At 40.9% G+C, this 19,703-nt stretch overlaps 1 protein-coding gene across 1 annotated transcript; it reads left to right on the top strand.

Annotated features, from left to right (window-relative positions):
• Positions 1-6,249: 6,249 nt before the first annotated feature.
• On the top strand, positions 6,250-13,817 carry GFY (golgi associated olfactory signaling regulator). Its single transcript, XM_072425970.1, has 3 exons — positions 6,250-6,726; positions 10,152-10,322; positions 11,802-13,817. Exons 1-3 carry the CDS (start codon positions 6,258-6,260, stop codon positions 12,008-12,010), a joined length of 849 nt encoding a protein of 282 aa, XP_072282071.1. The 5' UTR covers positions 6,250-6,257; the 3' UTR covers positions 12,011-13,817.
• The last annotated feature ends 5,886 nt before the right edge of the window (positions 13,818-19,703 follow it).

Here is a 19,703-nt window from a genome sequence, read left to right as displayed (position 1 = left end):
GTGCATGTTAGGCTAATATGCATACATAGTAACCTGCCAAAAAAAAAAAAAAAAAAAAAAAGCTTGATTTGGCTTAAATTGTTTTACAGGGAACTACATTAGGCTAATTTAACAATTAGACATTGGTATGATTTAAACACACATTTATGTGGATAAATATAATGAATACATGATTAGCTGGAACAGGGTAGTTGTATGGCTGTCTACACTCTTGCTTTAACGGTCATATCTGGGGAAAGCTTGGTGTACAGATTAAAAGCTGAAACTACTGTAGATGTTTGTCTGCTACTTGGGTAGGAGTTAGTAGGAGGTAGAATAGGTGCAATAAAGTCATCAAAACACATGCTATGCTGAAGTAAGCAGCTCATCCTTTCTGATCACTTTAGGCGTTGACATCAGCAGGCCCTCCACTGCATGTTTATGAAGACATTTCTCTGCCTACTTTGAAGAGTCACTGGGCAATTAATAAAGTGATCCTAACACTACCTAACACTATAATTGGGATCCAATTTAAATGCGTCCCAATAGAAGGGATCAGCTTTATTTAGAATTCAGTTTAGTTTACAGGATATATTAGTGCCTATGATTGTCAGGTTAAAAGACATTATTAATATTTTTTTTTTATATAATAAAAAGCATTAGCATGCTACTGCAGTTATTATTTTGTAATGATTTGTAGGAAAAACAAATTGTTGGGGGGGAAGGGGACTGCAAGCTCTTGGAACAACCACTATAACCAGCCAAACATATCCTACTCTGTCTTCTTTTTACTCAAGTCTTTGTGTCAAATTGACAGAAGAAACCAAAATAACACTCAAATTTTAGCCTTTTTTATGTACATTTTTTTTGCACACTTGTATGTTTTTTACCATAGCTGAGAAGCTCTGCTCTACTCCTTGGTAACGGAGCATCTCCTGCTGTGGGCTCTGGAGATCTTGACGCCAGGATGTTCAGTATCCATAACAGGTGAAAGTCTTCTGGGATCATCTTTGTTGCATTATTTTCCTTAAAGACCACAACACATGGGAAGGGTTCTCAGTAACTTCTCATACACTTCTTCAATGTGGCCTGCAAACCATGTAAGATCGGTTAGTGTGTAGCAGCATTGTTTGGCATGGCCTTGGTAAGTCAATAATGGATGATTTGTGTTTTATTATATGTTTGACTATTGAGAAGATCTAAGGTAAGCAAAATATTACAGTGTGTATTTTGTTTTTGTTTTTTTCTGTATTAACTCTGTTAGTAAACTGTGTATTATGAGCACAAGTAAAATATTATCGTCCAAGCCAAATGGCTATATTTCTTAAAAGGGATAAACCATAGGTTATCTTTGCAGGAACTTTAGTATTGTGTATAAGGATTGAGGCTTTTTTACTTCTTTAAAATACCTTAACACATGCACTGCATGTGCATTTCATTAATTAGAATAGGCTTCCTAACAAACCTTTTCCTAACCAATATTTTTGTGCAACACTGTATATCTGGCTTGAAACTAATTATTCTTAGTGGTGGAACACCACTGGTTGCTTGACTCATTATACAAAAACTAGGTGCTTGGCTGTCAAGTTGACTCTTCTGTCAGCTTGCAAAGCCACTGTCCCATAAATGTATGCAGATAGGGGCTGTATTTGCCTATTTTCTTTTAACTGTTACTAAGTTAGTTCACTGATTTAGATAAAGTTGAAGCCAGAGGCTCAGGATAAAAGCAAGGCAACAATTATTTGTAAATTGAAAAGCCAGGAATTGCAGCTTCCATATTTCTTTTTAATTGGTGTATATAAATAAAGAATATGGCTGAAATACTGTTCCTTAAGACAATGATTTCCTTCCATGCTTGCAATATAATCTCTGCCGAAGGAAAGGATTACCATTCAAATCGCTCAAGCTGCATTTTTTTTCACAGGGACGGTAAGCAGTTTTAAGCCCTTCTTTAACCCCTCATTCATGCATCTAAGTAAGATAGTAACAAAGCTTTATGGTAAAATATGTAAATAGGTCATGTTTAAATGCAGATTTAGGTTTAAAATATACATTGAGAATACAGGGTTTTTGTTATGTTCTTCTTCAATGCAGTTTAGGAGGTCAAATGGAATCTGAAAATTGGAGTCAGTTGAAGGTGAAATGCATAATCCTAAAGCAAACCATTCTAGTTTAAGAAGATCTTGGACCACAGAACAATGTAGTTAGGGTTTGAGTAGTATAGCAAAAGACAACTGTACAAAGCTGACACCAGGATCTAAAAGCTGGGTGCATTCCACACAGAACAACAGGTATTTTCCTGTAGTTGCTGGGTCTTTTAAATATGTAAAACATTTAAATATGTTCTGCAACACACATGCATGTTAATTGTGCCTTTATATGAGCACTTTGTTGATATACAAATAGATTTAAAACCAAAGCAGAGGTTTGTAATGGTTGAAAGTAATTCCTGAGAGAAAACAGACAAAGAACAACAAGAAAATTGTCAGGGGAAATGACACAGCTGCTGTCTTAACTCCTGCACCCTTGTATTCATTTTATTAATTTCTTGTACGGAGAAGGGATGTTAAACCCTAAAAAACCTGTTTAGTAAACCTTAATCTTTTCAAAGAGAATATAAATATGAAGATGAGTGGATTAAAATATTTTGTTATACCACTAAACTTTAAATTGCAGAACTGTCATCTTGTGCACATATTTTTTTTACATATGTATATTATCCATCTTTTCTATACCTTACTTATTTCCTTTCTCACACATCACCCCCTGACAAGTTCAATCTCCTATACTTATTTCATCCTTATTGTTAAGGAAGTGTTTTCACATTCGCTAAATTGGCACCAATCTTCCTATTGAAGTAAGATCTTGGATGAGTGTCAAGGTATCTTACCATCCTGGGGATTAAAGACATTGCGGCATTTAACAGTTGCCTCATCAATATCATAATATTACTCCCAATCCTTTGTTCTCCATCAATTCCCAGTTAAAACAAATAAGCGTCCAAATTCTTACAACCTATCAATGAATCATCTTACATGATACTTGTTTTTGTACATTCACAGAAAATATGCATATTCAAACCATTTGTCTCTCTATGTGATACCATTAATGTCCTTGGGACTGCCTGTGCCACTTAACAATGTGCACTGGGGTTAAGTACACCTGGTCAAGAGTTTTTCGTTTGACTCCTGAGGCTCCCCTGCTGCAACTGCCTAGCATGAGCTACTTAATTCATTCCCTGCAATCCATATTTTATTGTTCCTTTCTCATCCATTAGGAAAATGTGGCTTCTTCTCTTCCACTGACACCAACATTTTATACTGTAGTTTTTTGCTAGTACGTGTTGTTCCTCCTTTCTTTTTCCCTATGTAGAAGACTTGTTAAGCGCGTTGCAGTCCTAGGTGCTTGTCCAGTGTTAAATGTTCTTCCATCAAAGTGTAATATTTGCATATAATATTATTTGTCTGGTCTGGTCACCCAAATTTCACAATGTTTTGCACCTCTCCCCTTTTCTCTCTTTAGAGGGGAATCTGGCATCAGAAAAATTTGGATGCATTTTTGTATAGCCCTTCTCCCTTCTCTTCTCCTTCTCTCTCATTACCAAGAATGCTTATTATACTGATGTATGGTGTTCCCATGTAGCTTGCGGAAATTGTTGGTTTTAGTGGTAACATCTAACAACCTTTGGAGGAATCTTGTGATTCCATGGAACCTTGGATTAGAAAAAGGCCGCCCAGGGAATCACTAATTAGGGCAGATGTTATTATCTCTCCCCTGTTTTCCCCCCCTCTGTTCAAATATCCCACTTACTTTGGGATTTTAGGTTACCTATTGTCAACCATGTATGTCTAATTTTCCATATAATAGTTTCTAATGTCTGGCAAGGAGCCCCTGTCTATTTTTAGAGGTTCGGTGCATTATGCCATACTCTACCTTCCTTGCTCTAAGTATTTTTTTTTATTTATCTGTGCCTTTCTTTTCTTACTGGTTAATCCTAGAATCTTGATGGGGAGGGCCTAAATAGATGTAACAGTCTTTAAGGGACATTAATCAAAAAAACTACTAACTACTTATTACTGGAAATATAAATTATGACCTGCTGTTTCCTGTACTCTTAGATATCTAATCCTATCTCTAACCTACCTAAATGAAAACAACTTTTGTACATATTCTTCCAACTGTGGCATAATGATATTTTTTTCTGATTTTCCTAAACTAAATTCAAAATTTAATAACCTGCCAAATCCTTCTATTAGTGCCACCATCTGGGAAGGGTGGGGGGTGGGGGGTTCAGGAGGAACTGCTGTATTTGGCTCTGTTAATACCCCAACAACTACCCCACAAAGTGTGTGCATTCATTTCCCTTCCTGACATTACACAGCAGCTCAGCCCAGGCTTTGTGCAGAGAGTTGTCAGTGAATCTTTTCCTGATATTGTATCTATCTTTCTCCTGTAGAAATGACAGGCTTCAGGGTTGCTGTAAGCTCATTAAGGTTTAAGTAGTTAACTATTTGTTGCCCACAAACGAGCCCTGGTTCAGCTGGGTGTGGGTTTGGTATACAAGGGCTGGCTCTGACAGCAGCAAGCAATCCTGTGTGTCACCTAGTTGCTGGCACCTTGCCAGCCACTCAGCGCTTGCACTGCAGCACTGGTTCCTAAAGAACCAGCTTATGTAGGTTTTGGCAACAGGTGGCCGCTTACAGCCCCCTTATCTCCAATAGCCCACTGTGGGGAGATGCTACATTTAGCCCCCCCCCCCCTTCCCCAAGGCAGCAGTTCAATAATGTGAACTAATCCTAACATATTACACTACATTCATTACATTATTACACCTCTAGAAGTGATTACACTCATTTTATAAAATATGGGACACTAGAAATTGGTGTCAAAATACACAGGCCCTGGACATTTTGTTACACTTTTTATAATATAAATAAAATAAAAATTATAATAAATAAAAGGACAATAGAAAATGGGATGTGCTAGGGGGAGGGCATTCAAAAATTTCAACAAAATACAGGGGGGCAGTAGAAACCTGTGATTACTGGACACCTATGGCACACCCAGCTTCCCCTTACTCTAAAAATGCTGAAGATAAAATTATAGGTAGAAAAATTCCAACTAGTGGCCTGCAGGGAGCAAGGTGCAAGTGCAGAATCTGGTCTAGCCATAAAGAGAGCCAGGTGCAAGTGGAGGGTCTGGTTAATCAACAAGTCAGCTAGGTGTAAGTGATGATAACTCTTCATTTGCATCGTTTTCCTTTTATGGCTAATCCAGGCCAATAACTTGCACCTGGCTCCCTTGCTGCCTATCCCAAACCCAAAAATTGCATCTGGATCATTTGTTGGTTAGCCCAGGTATTTTAACTTTTGTAATGATGGAAATATAGGTCCTCTGAACATAAAAACTCCGACTTGGATCAAATCTCAATAAATCTGACTAGATTTAGATGTTTTTATGTTTTAATAGTCCATACTATACTTGTCAATTACATATATAGTATGGCTCATCTGCTATTGTCCAGGGCCTTGCAAACTTGTCAATGTCTGGCAGCAGGATTGGATGAGCCCTACAATACTTGTCAGTATTACTATTGTAATGCTTAAATTCAAAAAATTGCTTAAATTCCAAGTTCTAATCCAAGGTTATAATAGCTCTGATCTGTGTCAAAATCATCTCCAATCAAACTATACAACCACCATTAGCTGAAACTTTTAGGTGTGTGGGGGTCTCAGGAGGGGGGGGGGGAGGGTATGGTGGTGTGATGTTCTGATGGCGGCGCTGCCTTGTAGTTCTAGGTCTGATAGGACATGGATTAAGATACATAAAACAGCAAGTTATCTGTGAACACAGCAGCCATTTTGTGCTCCCATTCCCCAATCCTCACCTTAATCTATTTTTAATATTTTTTTTAATATTTACATATTTCCCAAATGTCTAGCAAGGAGTCCAAGACATTAGTTAATAGAACTTGGGTCTAATAAAACATGTTTTTTCAGCAGTTAGCACCACTGCTTTGCAGCTTTAAAGCCCAGACTTATTCCCTGTGTGTGTACAGTATATTGTTTGGGTGCTCCAGTTTTATTTCACATTCCAAAAATTGCCTCTTGGTACTCTTTTAGGAATGATGTTCTGTATGTTTCAATGTGGAAACCATAATAAAAAAAGCTCTGTGTACTCTGTTGTGCTGTGTATTCCCTCAGCATTACTAGGTGGTTTGCAATTAGGTAAAAAACTAACTTTCTAATTTTACTTTCTTATAGAAAATGAGATCCAAAATGCAATCTGGACTGTCACATTTTGCAATGTTTATTGTCCTACTGTCATGCTATATAGAGATGGCTCATACATTTGACTTTTTCCGGCTAATAAAAGTGTCAAAGTTGACTTATACAAACAGCACCAATAAGCCTGAAGGGTCTACTTCTCCTCCTATGTTACCTTTTAGCAATTTTAAAAACTCTTCTTTGGAGCCCCTTCAAGCATCACAGAACAGTACAGAGCAACCTTGCTTCTGCTCCAACATAACTCAAGTTACCAGTGCAAACCAGACAATAGAAGCTAATATTTCAAATGACGATGAAAAGGTGGCAAATGTAACATCTGTATCTAATCTGACCTCTTCTGGAAATCTGGCTAATATAGACATGGACAATGGAACCCACTACATAATATGGAAGCATTTTATCAACTTTACAAATTTTGTAGTTTATCATAAATACATTGGAGAACATGATCAGCAAAAAGGTTAGTCCTTTTTTTTTTTTTTTTTTTTTTTTTTTTTTTTTAATGGTAAGAATCATAAGTCTGCTGTTTTTCAGAATTCTTTCAACTGCTTACGTGTGCTTGGGCTGGAAATGGCCTATGATCTATGGAACAGAATCAGTGACAGATTGCCTTGAGATGCTGCATGATTTTTTTTAATGTACCTAACCCACAACCCTCACAAACTCTGCAAAAGGGGGATTTCAGTTGTTCCTATGAATTTCAGTGATAACCAGAGCTTTAGGCTGGTTGAATACTGGCTGACTGTGGTTAACCGCACATTACCAAGGTAAACATAAAAAACAACCATCTGAATACAGCTTAAGTAAATACAGCTTTAAGGAAAGTAATAAACCTAGTGTTCTAGTGGTCATATAAAAAGGTTGAAAATATTACAGAATAAGGAACAGAAGACTAAAAATAGTGAAAGATTATGTTCATTACTCCATGAAAACCATAACTTTTGTGAGCTAGTTGCACAAATCAGTGAAAAAAAGATTTATTTCTGTTGCCACACAATAGCACCGCCTAACATGTTCACATTTAAGTAACTTGATTGTCCAGTTATACAGTCATTTACTTGTGTTGTATTGGACATAATTGTCTGTGCTGTAAACATGTGAGACATTCTGTTCATAAATATATTTTCCAAGGAAATCATTGCTTCCACTATGCACATGACACACAAAAGCCTTGACACATTCTATTACATTTATAGTACAAAAGTATTCTGGACCTTAGACTCCAAAGGTGAGATGATACTTCATAAACATTAAGCACAGAAAATAGACTTTCAATATTCTTTTAGGAACAGACCAAGGCTATTGGACAATGCATATCTTTTTTTCTCTTCCATATCTGGAATAATCTACAGCTATGGCAATCACAGAGTGTAAAATGTTAACAGTGCTTCAAACCAAGCACACAATATATTGCCAACAAAAACTATTTTTCTCATTTAATGACAACTATTCACATGTTGAGCTACTACAGAAATTATCAATTGAAAATAATTTGTTTGATGATATGTTTATTCTTCTTGCATTTTTCATTTAGACGAAGCTTTTCCTCCAGAGGAGGTTGCATTATTTTCTTTTTTTATTCTCCTCTTCTGTTCCATAATATTTTTTCTGCCTGAAATAGTTTCCCCATCCTAATTATCACTGCATTATCAGATTTGTCACCATCTGCTTCAACAGAAGACACTAATTTTTTAAAGCTCTCCAAAACTGGAGTAGATAGACTATCATGGGAGAACCTGGGTGATCTCCAACCCTGAAATTTATCTGGTCCAAGATTTGCCTACTGATAGCAATTTTTTAAGAAATCTGTTCCAGTTTTCATGGTTTACTCTGGAGAGTTTAAATAAATCAGGCCCACTGAGTAAGCTGTCTCATCAAAATACTTCCCCACCATTGCCTAAATGTGAATGATAGTCTAGTAATATTTCCTTGCTATTGGGTCTGAAAGGGCAAAAGAGACAGCCTGTCAGACAGCTGTTCAAGGGCATAATGGTAGTTGCATGGAGCCAAAAATGCTAAAAAGATTGGTTTGGATATTGCAAACGTATCCAGAACTGTCCCTGTATTTTGCTGCTGTGACCACTGACCACAAATATGCCTCTATGCCAAAAGAGCCTTTTGTCTTAGGAACTGGCTTTGTTTTGTGTAATGCTTAAGTCATGTAAGTGCAAGAAAACCGAAGTACTTGCAATAGTGTATGGGGGCTTTGAACCTTACACAGCATATGTGCAAGAGAGTGAACAAAAGAGCAATTTAGGCAGTGAAGTGGATATATGTAATTCCAAGAATAGCAGTAAAATGTTAAATATACCCTAGTGAAAAACTTTGGAAACACAGCAAGCCCTTAAAAAAATAACACAAATTTTAAAATCAAATAAATTATCAGTTTATTTTTCCAAAATATGCTTTATTGAAAAATTACCATTAATTTCCAACAATATGAGGGAGGTACAAACAATATTATTAAACAGGATATGCATGTACAAATAACATAGGTAGGTACTGTGAAATAGGTAAGTAAGCCAAATACAACACATTTTTAAAATCCTTGAGATTTAAAATAAATAGAAGGGCCAAAGAAACCAAAAATAAATTAAAAACAAAGAGGGAGGATGTTGTGGAATCAAAGTGCGTCAGAAAAACTGTTCGGTATACCGAACCTATCAATTAGAATGGTAATTCAGACTTATTATCAATTGTTCAGCTGTACATTCACTTCTATCATGTTGGCATACTATTGGAGTATCTCCTAACGGGATAAATGATCAGTTTTGCTAAGATTTTAGGCTGTAAAGTGTCAGCTTTGTGGGCAGTAACATAAAGATACTGATGCAAAAGTGATCTCAGATACTGATGCAGATACCTAAATGGCACTTATGCTTGAAAAATGTAAATATCAACAAAAAAAGAGAAATTGTTCTTAAATCTTATGCAGAATTTTTGCTGACAATATTACTATTACTTTTTTTTTGATGGTATATAGAAGAGAGGGAGAAGAAAAGACAGGCATTTGTATACATTAATGTCCTCAAAAGCCTGTCTTTTCCCCTCCTTCTCTTCTATATACACTTTGTCACTTTCAGGCACAGGAATAACAGATTACCCCTCTTGGATATACAAATTCTATATTGCCTTACCTAATTTTTGAACCATACATGGGGAAATATTAATATTTGGTGAAAGGAAGTTGCTACAGCAGATTGGTGTGAATATTGTAACAAATTGTATCTTTGTTATTAAAAGCACTTTCTACACATGTTGAGAAACCCTGAGCAATTGCTTATCATTGGGTGCATTATTTTTTTTTTTTGGCAAAGATTCAAAGACTCATTATCTCCTTATGCCGATTTCTGGGCTACCATATGTAGTTGGGTGCATGTAAGTGGCACAAAAGTGCAGGTCATTTCATATTGATCTAGAGACAAATATATGCCTATGGTCCAGAGACTGCTGGCAGAGAAGTGATTGGAACTATTTTTTTATACACATTCTCCATAAGCTTTGATTTATCCCAAACCTAAAACATACCTCTACACCCAATTATCGCCTAAATACGAGTGATCGTAGGATACAATTATTTAGACAACAGGCATAGATGCCTCAATTAAGTTAAATGGCATCTACACGCTCAAATATAGCACCATAAGAGGTTTTAAGGGGTAACAAACTTTTGAAAGCTTTGGAATTTTTCTTGCTTTACTAGAAGTACTACCTATATATGTAGCCTAGGCTTATTCTATTTTTTGGGCTCAAAAACAATAGTGTACAAAAGTTCAGCCACCAAATATGCTTAGTATTTTGTTTATTCTAGACTGAATTTAGGTTGATTTTAAGGTGTAATAATACCTCGGTGATCATATTCTAACCTATTCTTTTGTTTGTTAGATTCTAGAATTAGAAGGTATCTTGGTGCTCACAAACTTCTTGCATTGTTTCTTGGCATGGCCGGTGTTCTAGCCTGCCTGCTTGTTATCATCTACTGTATCTACATTCGACAACATAAAGAAGACATGTTTTCTCACCATAGACTGTACGGAGAAGGTTTTGAGGATCCAGGTATGTCATCCAAATGATTATTATTAGTTAGTCATAGAAATTAAATGACAGTCAGATTTTCAGACACAACCCATCCTCTAATAGATTTTTTTTTGATATGACACACAGGCTAACCTCACAGGACCATATATGTTAACCCAATATAGACAACCAAGCAGTAATTTTTAGCCTGATATTGGGGACATGAACAATGATCAGCTGAAATGGGCGATAAAACAATATTTTAAACAAAAGGATTATTGGGCATTTCTGTTACTAGCCAGTCAAATGGTTATCTTCTGATACAACTAAAATATACGACATCATAAAATATATTTTTGTGTCATTTTGAATCTTAACCAATAGAATATTGTACTTCCATAGACAGAAGTAGTTTTTTTATGCATCAGTGGATCTCCTGTTCCCACTGCTGTCCTGGCTTATAGAGAGCCAGGTGAGTCATCCAACGTTAAACATAGCTTGATGGGCTTTCTCCCTATATATTTACATTTTTCATTTGGCTTCAGAACAGTAATGTCATTTTGTGTACCATTATTTACTGTTCAAGTGCTTAATGAGCACTGATACGCTCACCTGGTCTTTGAGACACAAAATTACAATACTCTTAATGAAGACAACCTAATGGCCAGTTATTATTAGCTATATAATATTTATTATTGAGATAGTACTAAATTATTACGCTGCTTAACAAAGTTAAACATTTTTATATGCCTGATTGAAATTTGGTAGTTTGCATTGCTCAACAAAATTGACAAAGTCACTGTTGTGTTTTTTGATAGTGGTAAAACAGAAAAAAAACCTATTTTTTTAAGGTTCTATTGTCCCTGCCACAAGAAAAGTCCAAATATAACTGCTACTATAGTTCAGATACAGCTATCTAACTAATGGCTCTGGATTATTTAGTGTATTATTACGATAGCTGTTCAGTAGCAGTGTTATCACTCTGTCAAAACACATAATACAACTCAAGATGTGTGATTTTGAAGGGGAAAAAAAAACTAAAAATAGATATTCCTAATAAATAAGGGTGAAAAACACCAACATAAACCTGTGCCAAGATCAAAGCTAATCCAATGGCCAACAGACCAAAATAGCAGTTTTTAATGAGTTTAACATCAACTGAATTCCTGTTGTTTAGATTACTAATCATCCCCCTAAAGCAAACAATAAATAGAAGCAAACATAGGGTACCTCCTGCCCTTTAATGCTCTGTAATAAAACACAATGAACTTTAACCTGGTAAGGATATAATGAGCACCACTTAGTAGTGTGCTGCTTTCTTTAGGAGACATATGAGGATAGAGGGGAATATTGTATTTACAAGATCATATAAAAAATAAATAGTAGCTGTATGTATACTATATATCCTGAGTACTTTCCATCCAACAGCTTAGAATTATTGAAGTAGACCCCTTAAAAGGTATATTTTACAATTCAAAATTAAATAATTGTTAACTTTGGTAACAATGTGTTTTTCAGTGCTTCATCTGGACACACCAGTGGACCATCTTGACTTCTTCTCCTTTAGGGATACAGAGATAACCCCTTATCCCACTCCACAGCACAAATGTCAAAAAACAGAAACCACTGAATCCAAAGAAGACTACATAGTGGATGTATCAAAGGACACATTACACAATGACAATGTTAACCAGGTCATCCAGATGGGGACCATGAAATACCCATAGAAGTCTGTCTTGTTTTTGAAAGATATTTTAGAGACTTTTTTTAAGGAAAACATCAAGAAGAAATTGAACTTCAAGAGCATGACAAAAGAAGAAGTTAAAACTACATTTTTGTTCTGAGGCTGCAGAATCTATTGAAGTAATGCAATTTCTAAAGTCTTAGTTCACTGTTTCCCAAGATTTGGTCAGTCATATATCATAAAAAATGTAGCACTGGTGTGCCACCTATTACAATATTCTACGTCTGTCACTCAAACACATGCTAAAACACTGAATTAGATGTGATTATGGTCATTTATTCAATGGAGCCCCTGTGGCCCTGTCACTAGAACTTTAGGAGCAATGGGTCAACTGCAAAATAAAGTTGCAAAAATCTGTGTAAAGCTTTATACTTTTTTTTATCTTACCAGTTCAGGATATATTTGTATAACCAGCAGTAGAACCACTCAGTGAATGTGTTTTAGAAGTGATTTATATGAGTCAAAAAACTATGTATTAGGCAGCATGGAGCTTTCACTTTTTTTTCTTTACAGGCTGTAGAATTGTCAGATGTGGGACTTTAAATATGTAAAACAAAGCAAACATATATAAGGAGGTGACACCCTACCTAATTAAATCAAGGTTTGCCTGCCACAGAGGTAATACATAAATACATAACAAGAAACAAGGCTGGGTTTAGTCAGGCACAAGTCAGATTTATAGTTGGTATATAAATACATATGTCAATAAATTAATATACAAAAACAGCAATTCAAAAAGAAAAATATATGTCAATACGGTAATTCAGGCTTCCCCAAACTAACTTGCGAGGGAAGAATTCTTGTTCTGCTGGACAAAGGCCACCTATCTGATGTATTGGAAGAGTCAGGATAGTAATCGCCTCAAACCCGATGCGTTTCGCCAGTAGGCTTCGTCAGGGCATCAATTGAGACCAATATGGTGACTGTTGTGATAGAACACACGTCACTCATCCATACCAATAAAATATAAAGCAACGGAATATCTGGCATGACCCCCCAATGGTCTTTTTAAATATCCCCCTGCTGAAAGTAAGGCGGACCACTGATGTATCCCTCGTGGGGGGTAATCCTTCAATTCATTGGCAGCAAGCAGGTAAGGCCAAACTTATTCCATGTTCCTACGATGCTAAGTGGAGGGTGCCTCAAGAGTTCTGCTCTGCTTGGTAGAAGGGACACTGCTAAAAGCTCCAGCTGGTATCTAATTTGATAATGACCAGAAGAGCAAAAAGTAATTGCAGAGAACTTTTATACATACCTAATTCACACACATGCACCACCAGAAGTCAGTGGTATATGGGGGGTTGAAGATAGGTGGACCACAGTCTTGTTGCTTGTGGGGGTTCAGCTTCATAGTGTGTCAGCTTGGTAGCAGGTACACGCCTAGGTGCTGAAGTCAACACTGTACATAATCTACTGTCCTTAATCAGAGGGTTTCTATATTTATCAAACCCTGAACATTGTGTCCAGAGATGAACCTTAAGAAGAACCAGTCATGATTTAGCCCATTATTCAAGCCTATTCATACTTTTATTCAAGCTTATTCTAAATATTGAATAAAAATAAATCATCATGTGCAGGACTATAATTATATTTGATTCAGATGTAGCACACACACTGTGTAAGGGAAGTTAAAATGTGAAGTGTTGACAAGCTGGCAACTTTCAGACTTTTTATCATAACATACAGTGGTTGTATAATTTTACACACCAATCTTTACCTTTACCTTTAGCCCCATATAGGTATCTAAAGGCTTCTTCTCTAGGCAGCTGGTATGATATCTACATTCCTCTTTATCAAGGACTAGTGAAAGTAGTTCAAGAATGGCATACCAACTGCAAAAGAGGAGTGTAGGCTTAGTTGAGTTACAACAAGTACATTTTGGTGTAATACCTATACACAACTCAAATGTCTCATGACAATACCACATAGAGCTAACTTTACCTTACAACAACAACTGGGAAGATTCTTTTCCATTTATCTTCTGGGTGTTTGAGTGAACAGCTCATGTACTAATAACATTTTGTCAAATGTTAGTGATTAGAAATGTTATAACAGCACTTCCCTAGAATGAAAGTTTATATTCTCCAGGCATTGCTTTTTCTGGCTAATTTAGTGGCCTAAGCAAGACACCCCTGGCATTGCTCCCCTCTCCCACCTGAGTACCTGAATCAGTAATATGCTTTTGGTCAAAATAGCATATAAAATTTTCTAACATGGATTTACTGTATTACAATAACCTAGTAGTGTAAACCCTTGTGCAGCTAGCCATAATATACCGGTAATTAGGAAACATCCATTACATAGAGAGGTGTATGTCCATTGTGCACTTTGCCACTGCCTCTTCCTGCATAGCACTGGTAGGAGTGGAGTGAAAGCAGAGGCACAACAGAGGTTTACACAAAGAAGTATAAAATATTTATTCATTCAGAAAACAGATAACAACCACACACGTCCGCTTACATGTTTTATCCATGACTAGGGTAGCTCGTATCTTTGCCCCAAAAAATTCCTCCCCCCTCCAAGACCTGCCCCCCTTTTTACCCTTGCCAGTCCCTTCTCTTAGTTCTTACCCCCTTCCAAATAACACTCCACAATATGATGCGTTTAAAGTGGCTGGCAAGCAGCCGTTTATTTACAATAAATTAACACTTTAACATTTCCATAAATTAATTCTGTATATAAATATAACCGTAACATGTACATACAATAATCAACAAATAAATAACACATAAACAACAAATAAAATAAAATAAATTACCCAATAAATAACCACCATATAAACTCTAAGTTAATCCTTTCTTTACCCTAACCAATTCTTAATAGAACCAACCATTTGTACCCAAAACAACTAGGTTGCAGGTCCGGAAGGTAAAGTCTGCCACACCACCAAATCTCCAATACCGCCAAGCCATTCTGGCCCCTAGCAGCACATCACCACCTCAGGGGCCTCCACCGTTCACCACTTAAAGGGGGGGGGGGTGTCCACCACCTTGGGTGCCCCCCCCACCAAAATTAACCCAGAACTCTTACCTTCCACCAAACCTCAACCGCCACAGCGCACTGGTGGGAACCCTCACGCCCGTGCACCCCTCCACACTCGAATCGCTCTCTGTATCCCATCTTGTATTCCAAGGCACCACAAATCCGTTCCAACATCGTTCAAATGAACCCCATCCCCCCGCAAAAACCGCCAAGTATCCTCCTCCAACTCCCTATGACGTACCATCAAGCCACCATTCCTAGCCACAAATCTGCCCGCTTCCTTATTCACTTTGACCCTATCTTTATTCAATCTTTCCACAGACCTAGCTTCCCACCATACTGACCTAGCCATCATGTCAGACCATACAAACACTGTCCCCGGAAACTCCAACCTCAATCTCAAGAAATCTAACCGCACGTCCCTGACCAGACCTTTCATCGCCCTGCGCCCAAGATCGTTACCCCCAGCATGCATCACCAGAACGTCCGGCGGACTATCCAGCGCCACGCACCTCCGAATTTCTGGGACCATCCGACTCCACATCATGCCTCGAACTCCATAGCATCGCACAATTGCCTCCGCCCATGAGAAGCCCAATTGACGACCCTCCAGCCTGACTTCTGCCCTTCTCTCACCCCACCAAACGTAAGAGTGCCCGACAATATACACCAAGCAACTGTGATCACCTAAAAAGATAAACAAATTAACAACAACTGTCATCCCCTCCCCCCCAGGTAACCATCTTTTCTGGAAAGCAGCCCCTTTCCACACACCTCCCCCATCCTACAATAAATGAGGCCTAATATACAGTTGGAACCGTCTAGACTCCCACCGCCCTATCCGTCTAATGGCCTCCTCCCCCAAACCCCATCTATCTGCCTCTGTAGCCGCCCCAATCCGAAAGGAATGTGAAGAGAACGCTTCCACATCCATCCCCAACAACCCCAAGCACTTTTTGAAAACCGCAATAAATTGAAAACGGGACAGAAAGACCCCATCCTCATGCATCAAGAGGGGACCCCCTCCACTCCTCCTAACCCTCATCAACGCCTCCACAGCTTCAACTGGACAGACCCTTGACCCACCGCCCAGTCTAAAAACCCGTACCAGAAAACCCTTACCCCTTTGATTCGTCTTAGACCGCCTAATCCTCATACTCACCTCACTGGAACACACCACGTCTTCCTTCAAAATACCCCCAGGGCAAGTCTTGGTCGGACTAACCAATTCTCCGATACGCATCGGCCCAAAAAACGCTATGCTAAACGCTGCCTTAAAAAAGACCCACCCGTAATTGTTCATGCACACTACTTCCAGCTGTCTCACCACCCTCTGCAATAACTCAAATGGCACCGGCCTCCGCCTATCTGGCACCCTGCGCCCCTTCCTGTACCCCTTCAGAGCCTGCCACACTATAAAATCTTTTGTCACGTCCCGCCACCCCTGCCATTTAAACCAGAAAGCCATGCCAGCCAACAACCTGTTGACCGCTGCCACTGACACCCCCCGCGTAAATTCCCTAACCAACCAGTACAACAACACATGTACTGCGTCGTCCCTGTCCCCCAATCCAGCCAATTGCTCCCGCAGACCATCCCATTCCCTTCACACCGCTGAGTACGCTGCCCAAGTTCGCTCACTCACCGACCGCCGAATCAAACCTCTCAAGCTTCTGGCGCCAACACGCGAAACCTGTCTCACTGTAAACGAGACAAAGCCTCAGCAATGACATTGCAAACCCCTGGGATGTGCCTCGCAAAAACAAAAATGCTGTGCTTCATACACCGCATACCAATATGCCGCATCAATCTCACCGCCGGCACTGAGAACACAGAAAACTTGTTAACTGCCTGCACCACCCCCAAATTGTCGCAATGAAATCTAACCTTTTTATTGGCCAGCTCCCCCACCCACAACTCCACCTCTAGAACGATCGGAAACAGTTCTAAAACCACTAAATCTTTCACCAGGCCGCCTTCTACCCATTCCTTAGGCCACACCCCTGTGCACCATTTTCCTCCAAAATATGCCCCAAAACCAGTAGCCCCGGCCGCATCCGTGAACAATTCCAGGTCCACCGCATCGACCGACCCTTCCAACCACAGCGCTTTCCCGTTAAAGGACTCCAAAAACCTTTGCCAGATGGCAAGGTCCGCTCTAACCTCTCTCGTCAAAGGCACAAAATGCGTCGGCGCTTTCACTCCGCTGTAGCCACCGCGAAGCGCCTGCAGAAAACCCTGCCCATCCTTATCACCCTACACGCAAAATTGAGCTTACTTAACAGATATTGCACTGCCTGCAGACGCATCTTGTGCCTCCCCCTTATAATTCCCACCTCAGCCTTCAAATCCATGAGCTTATCCATGAGCTTATCCTGCGGCAGCTCTATTCCCAAGAAGGTCAACACCGTCTTCGGCCCTTCCGTTTTCTCCTCCGCCACCGGCACCCCAAACTTCTCCGCCACGTGTTGCAACATTGCTAACAACACCCTACATACTGAACTCCCCCCCGAGCCTATCAGCAAAAAATCATCCAGATAGTGAATGACTGAATCCACTCCCGCCACTGTCCTAACCACCCACTCCAAGAAAGTACTAAACTTCTCGAACAGCGCACAAGAGATTGAACACCCCATAGGCAGCCAGCGATCCACAAAATACTCTCCACCCCACTTGCAGCCCAGCAACCTCACACACTTTGGGTGAACGGGCAGCAACCGAAAGGCGGCCACAATGTCCGCCTTTGCCAGCAGTGCCCCTTTTCCATACCTCCGAACCCACACTATCGACGCGTCAATTGACGTATACACCACCGTGCAAGCCTCGGGGTCGATCCCATGATTCACCGATTCCCCTGGAGGGAAGGACAAATGATGTATCAACCGAAACTTACCTGGTTTCTTTTTAGGCACTAATCCAAATGGTGACACTACTAAACCGGCCATCGGCGGCGACTAAAAAGGCCCACTCATGCGTCCTAAACTTACCTCTTTTGCCAACTTCTCTGCCACCACTTCTGGATGCCTAAGCGCAGACTTCAGGTTCCCAGACTCCCTGTGCTCCCCCCCCATTTCACTGGGAATCCAAAACCCCACTGAAAACCCCGCCTCCAACACCCCTGCGGCCTCCCTGTCAGGGTACTTACCTAAAAAGGGGCACATCCTTGCCACCCTCACCGGAGTCTCCACCTTTTCCACCACCATCACCCCCTCTGCCTGCCCCTGACTTGAAACACTGTGAGATGCCATGATTGCCACCGCAGCCGGAACACTTGTGGCAGAATCTACAACCGCCCCGAACTTACATCCTCCCTCGTTAAAGAGCCAACAAACCCCCTTTTTTCCGTCCGGCGACCCATGTGCCTGTTGACCACCGCCCCCCCCCCCCTGAATAAACTGCGCCCCCCCAGGCCCAGGGCCAAACATCAGTTTCATCCACAGCCCTATATCCTTATGATCCCAACGCAGCGACTGCCGCACCGCTTTTCTTTGGCGGAACTGCTCGTCATAACGTAGCCAAGCAATCCCTCCAAACATTCTGTGTGCTTTCTTGATCGTATCTAAGTAGCAAAAGAGCGAAGCGCACAGTTCTGGCTGCTTCTCTCCAATCACACATGCCAAAATACTGAAGGCTTGCATCCAATTTAAAAACGTGCACGGTATAAAGCGGTGTCGACGCATCTCACCTTCCTCCTTGCAACCTTCCCCCCCCCCCACAGTTCTGTCCAAATGTAACCTTTCTAATGGCAGCAGCGTGAAGATGTCCACGTATTCCTCTTTCCAGATCCGCTCCCGCACGTCCTCCTTCAAGTGCGCCCCCAACGGCCCTTCAAAACACACACAATACACCTCCCCCTTCGCCGCGTCCCCTACACCCGCTTGCTCCCCCTGAGACCCACTTGCCTTCCCTGGCTGCCCACCTTCCCCTACCTCTCCCCCCCCCCTTACCCCCACTCCAGACCCCCTGCATACTACTGTCATACAATCCCCCCCTCCCCCCACCCCCCCAGCGGACCCCTCATGCTCCTACCTGGCTCCTGCCGCGACCATCGGGGGGCCCCAAGCCGCCTCCTCCCCCTTCGCCGCGTCCCCTACTCCTGCTTGCTCCCCCTGCGACCCACCGCCCATGACCTCAGGCCTACCCTTAGTCCCAAAGCTGCCCCCCCTTACTCCTTCCCCGCTCCAGACCCCCTGCATCCTACAGTCATACAATTCCCCCCCTTCCCCCCACATTAAGCGAGGCCCCGGCTTCAGGTGAGGCCTGCCTGTGTGACGTTTGCACCCTAGGGGAACGGGGGCTGTGCTCCCTGGCAGCCGCAGCCCCCTTCCTTTGAGCCCCTTTTTTGAGTCCCCCAGAACGAGGGACCCCTGCACCAGATGAGGTCACCGCAGCCAGGACCTCACCCTGCCTCAAATGGGGGCTGCGCCCCCTGGCAGCCAGAGACCCCCTATCCTCGGCCACACGTTTAACCCCCGCAGAACGCGGGGTTCTATCACTAGGTGAGGCCTCCCCTCTTAAGGCCTCACCCGGGTCCATGAGGGTGCTACGCTCCCTGGCAGCTGCATCCCCCACACCAGAGCTCCGCCGGCGACTGGGATTCCTCCCTAGGCTAGGACCAGGCCTTCAGACCTGCTAGGAGGGTCCCTAGTGGGGCTCCCAGATTGGCGCTGAGGTCTGGCAAATGGTTCAGGGCT

Source organism: Pyxicephalus adspersus, chromosome 11, assembly GCF_032062135.1.
Source record: "Pyxicephalus adspersus chromosome 11, UCB_Pads_2.0, whole genome shotgun sequence".
Lineage (NCBI taxonomy): Eukaryota > Metazoa > Chordata > Amphibia > Anura > Pyxicephalidae > Pyxicephalus > Pyxicephalus adspersus.
This window is presented reverse-complemented; position numbering and strand designations above follow the sequence as displayed.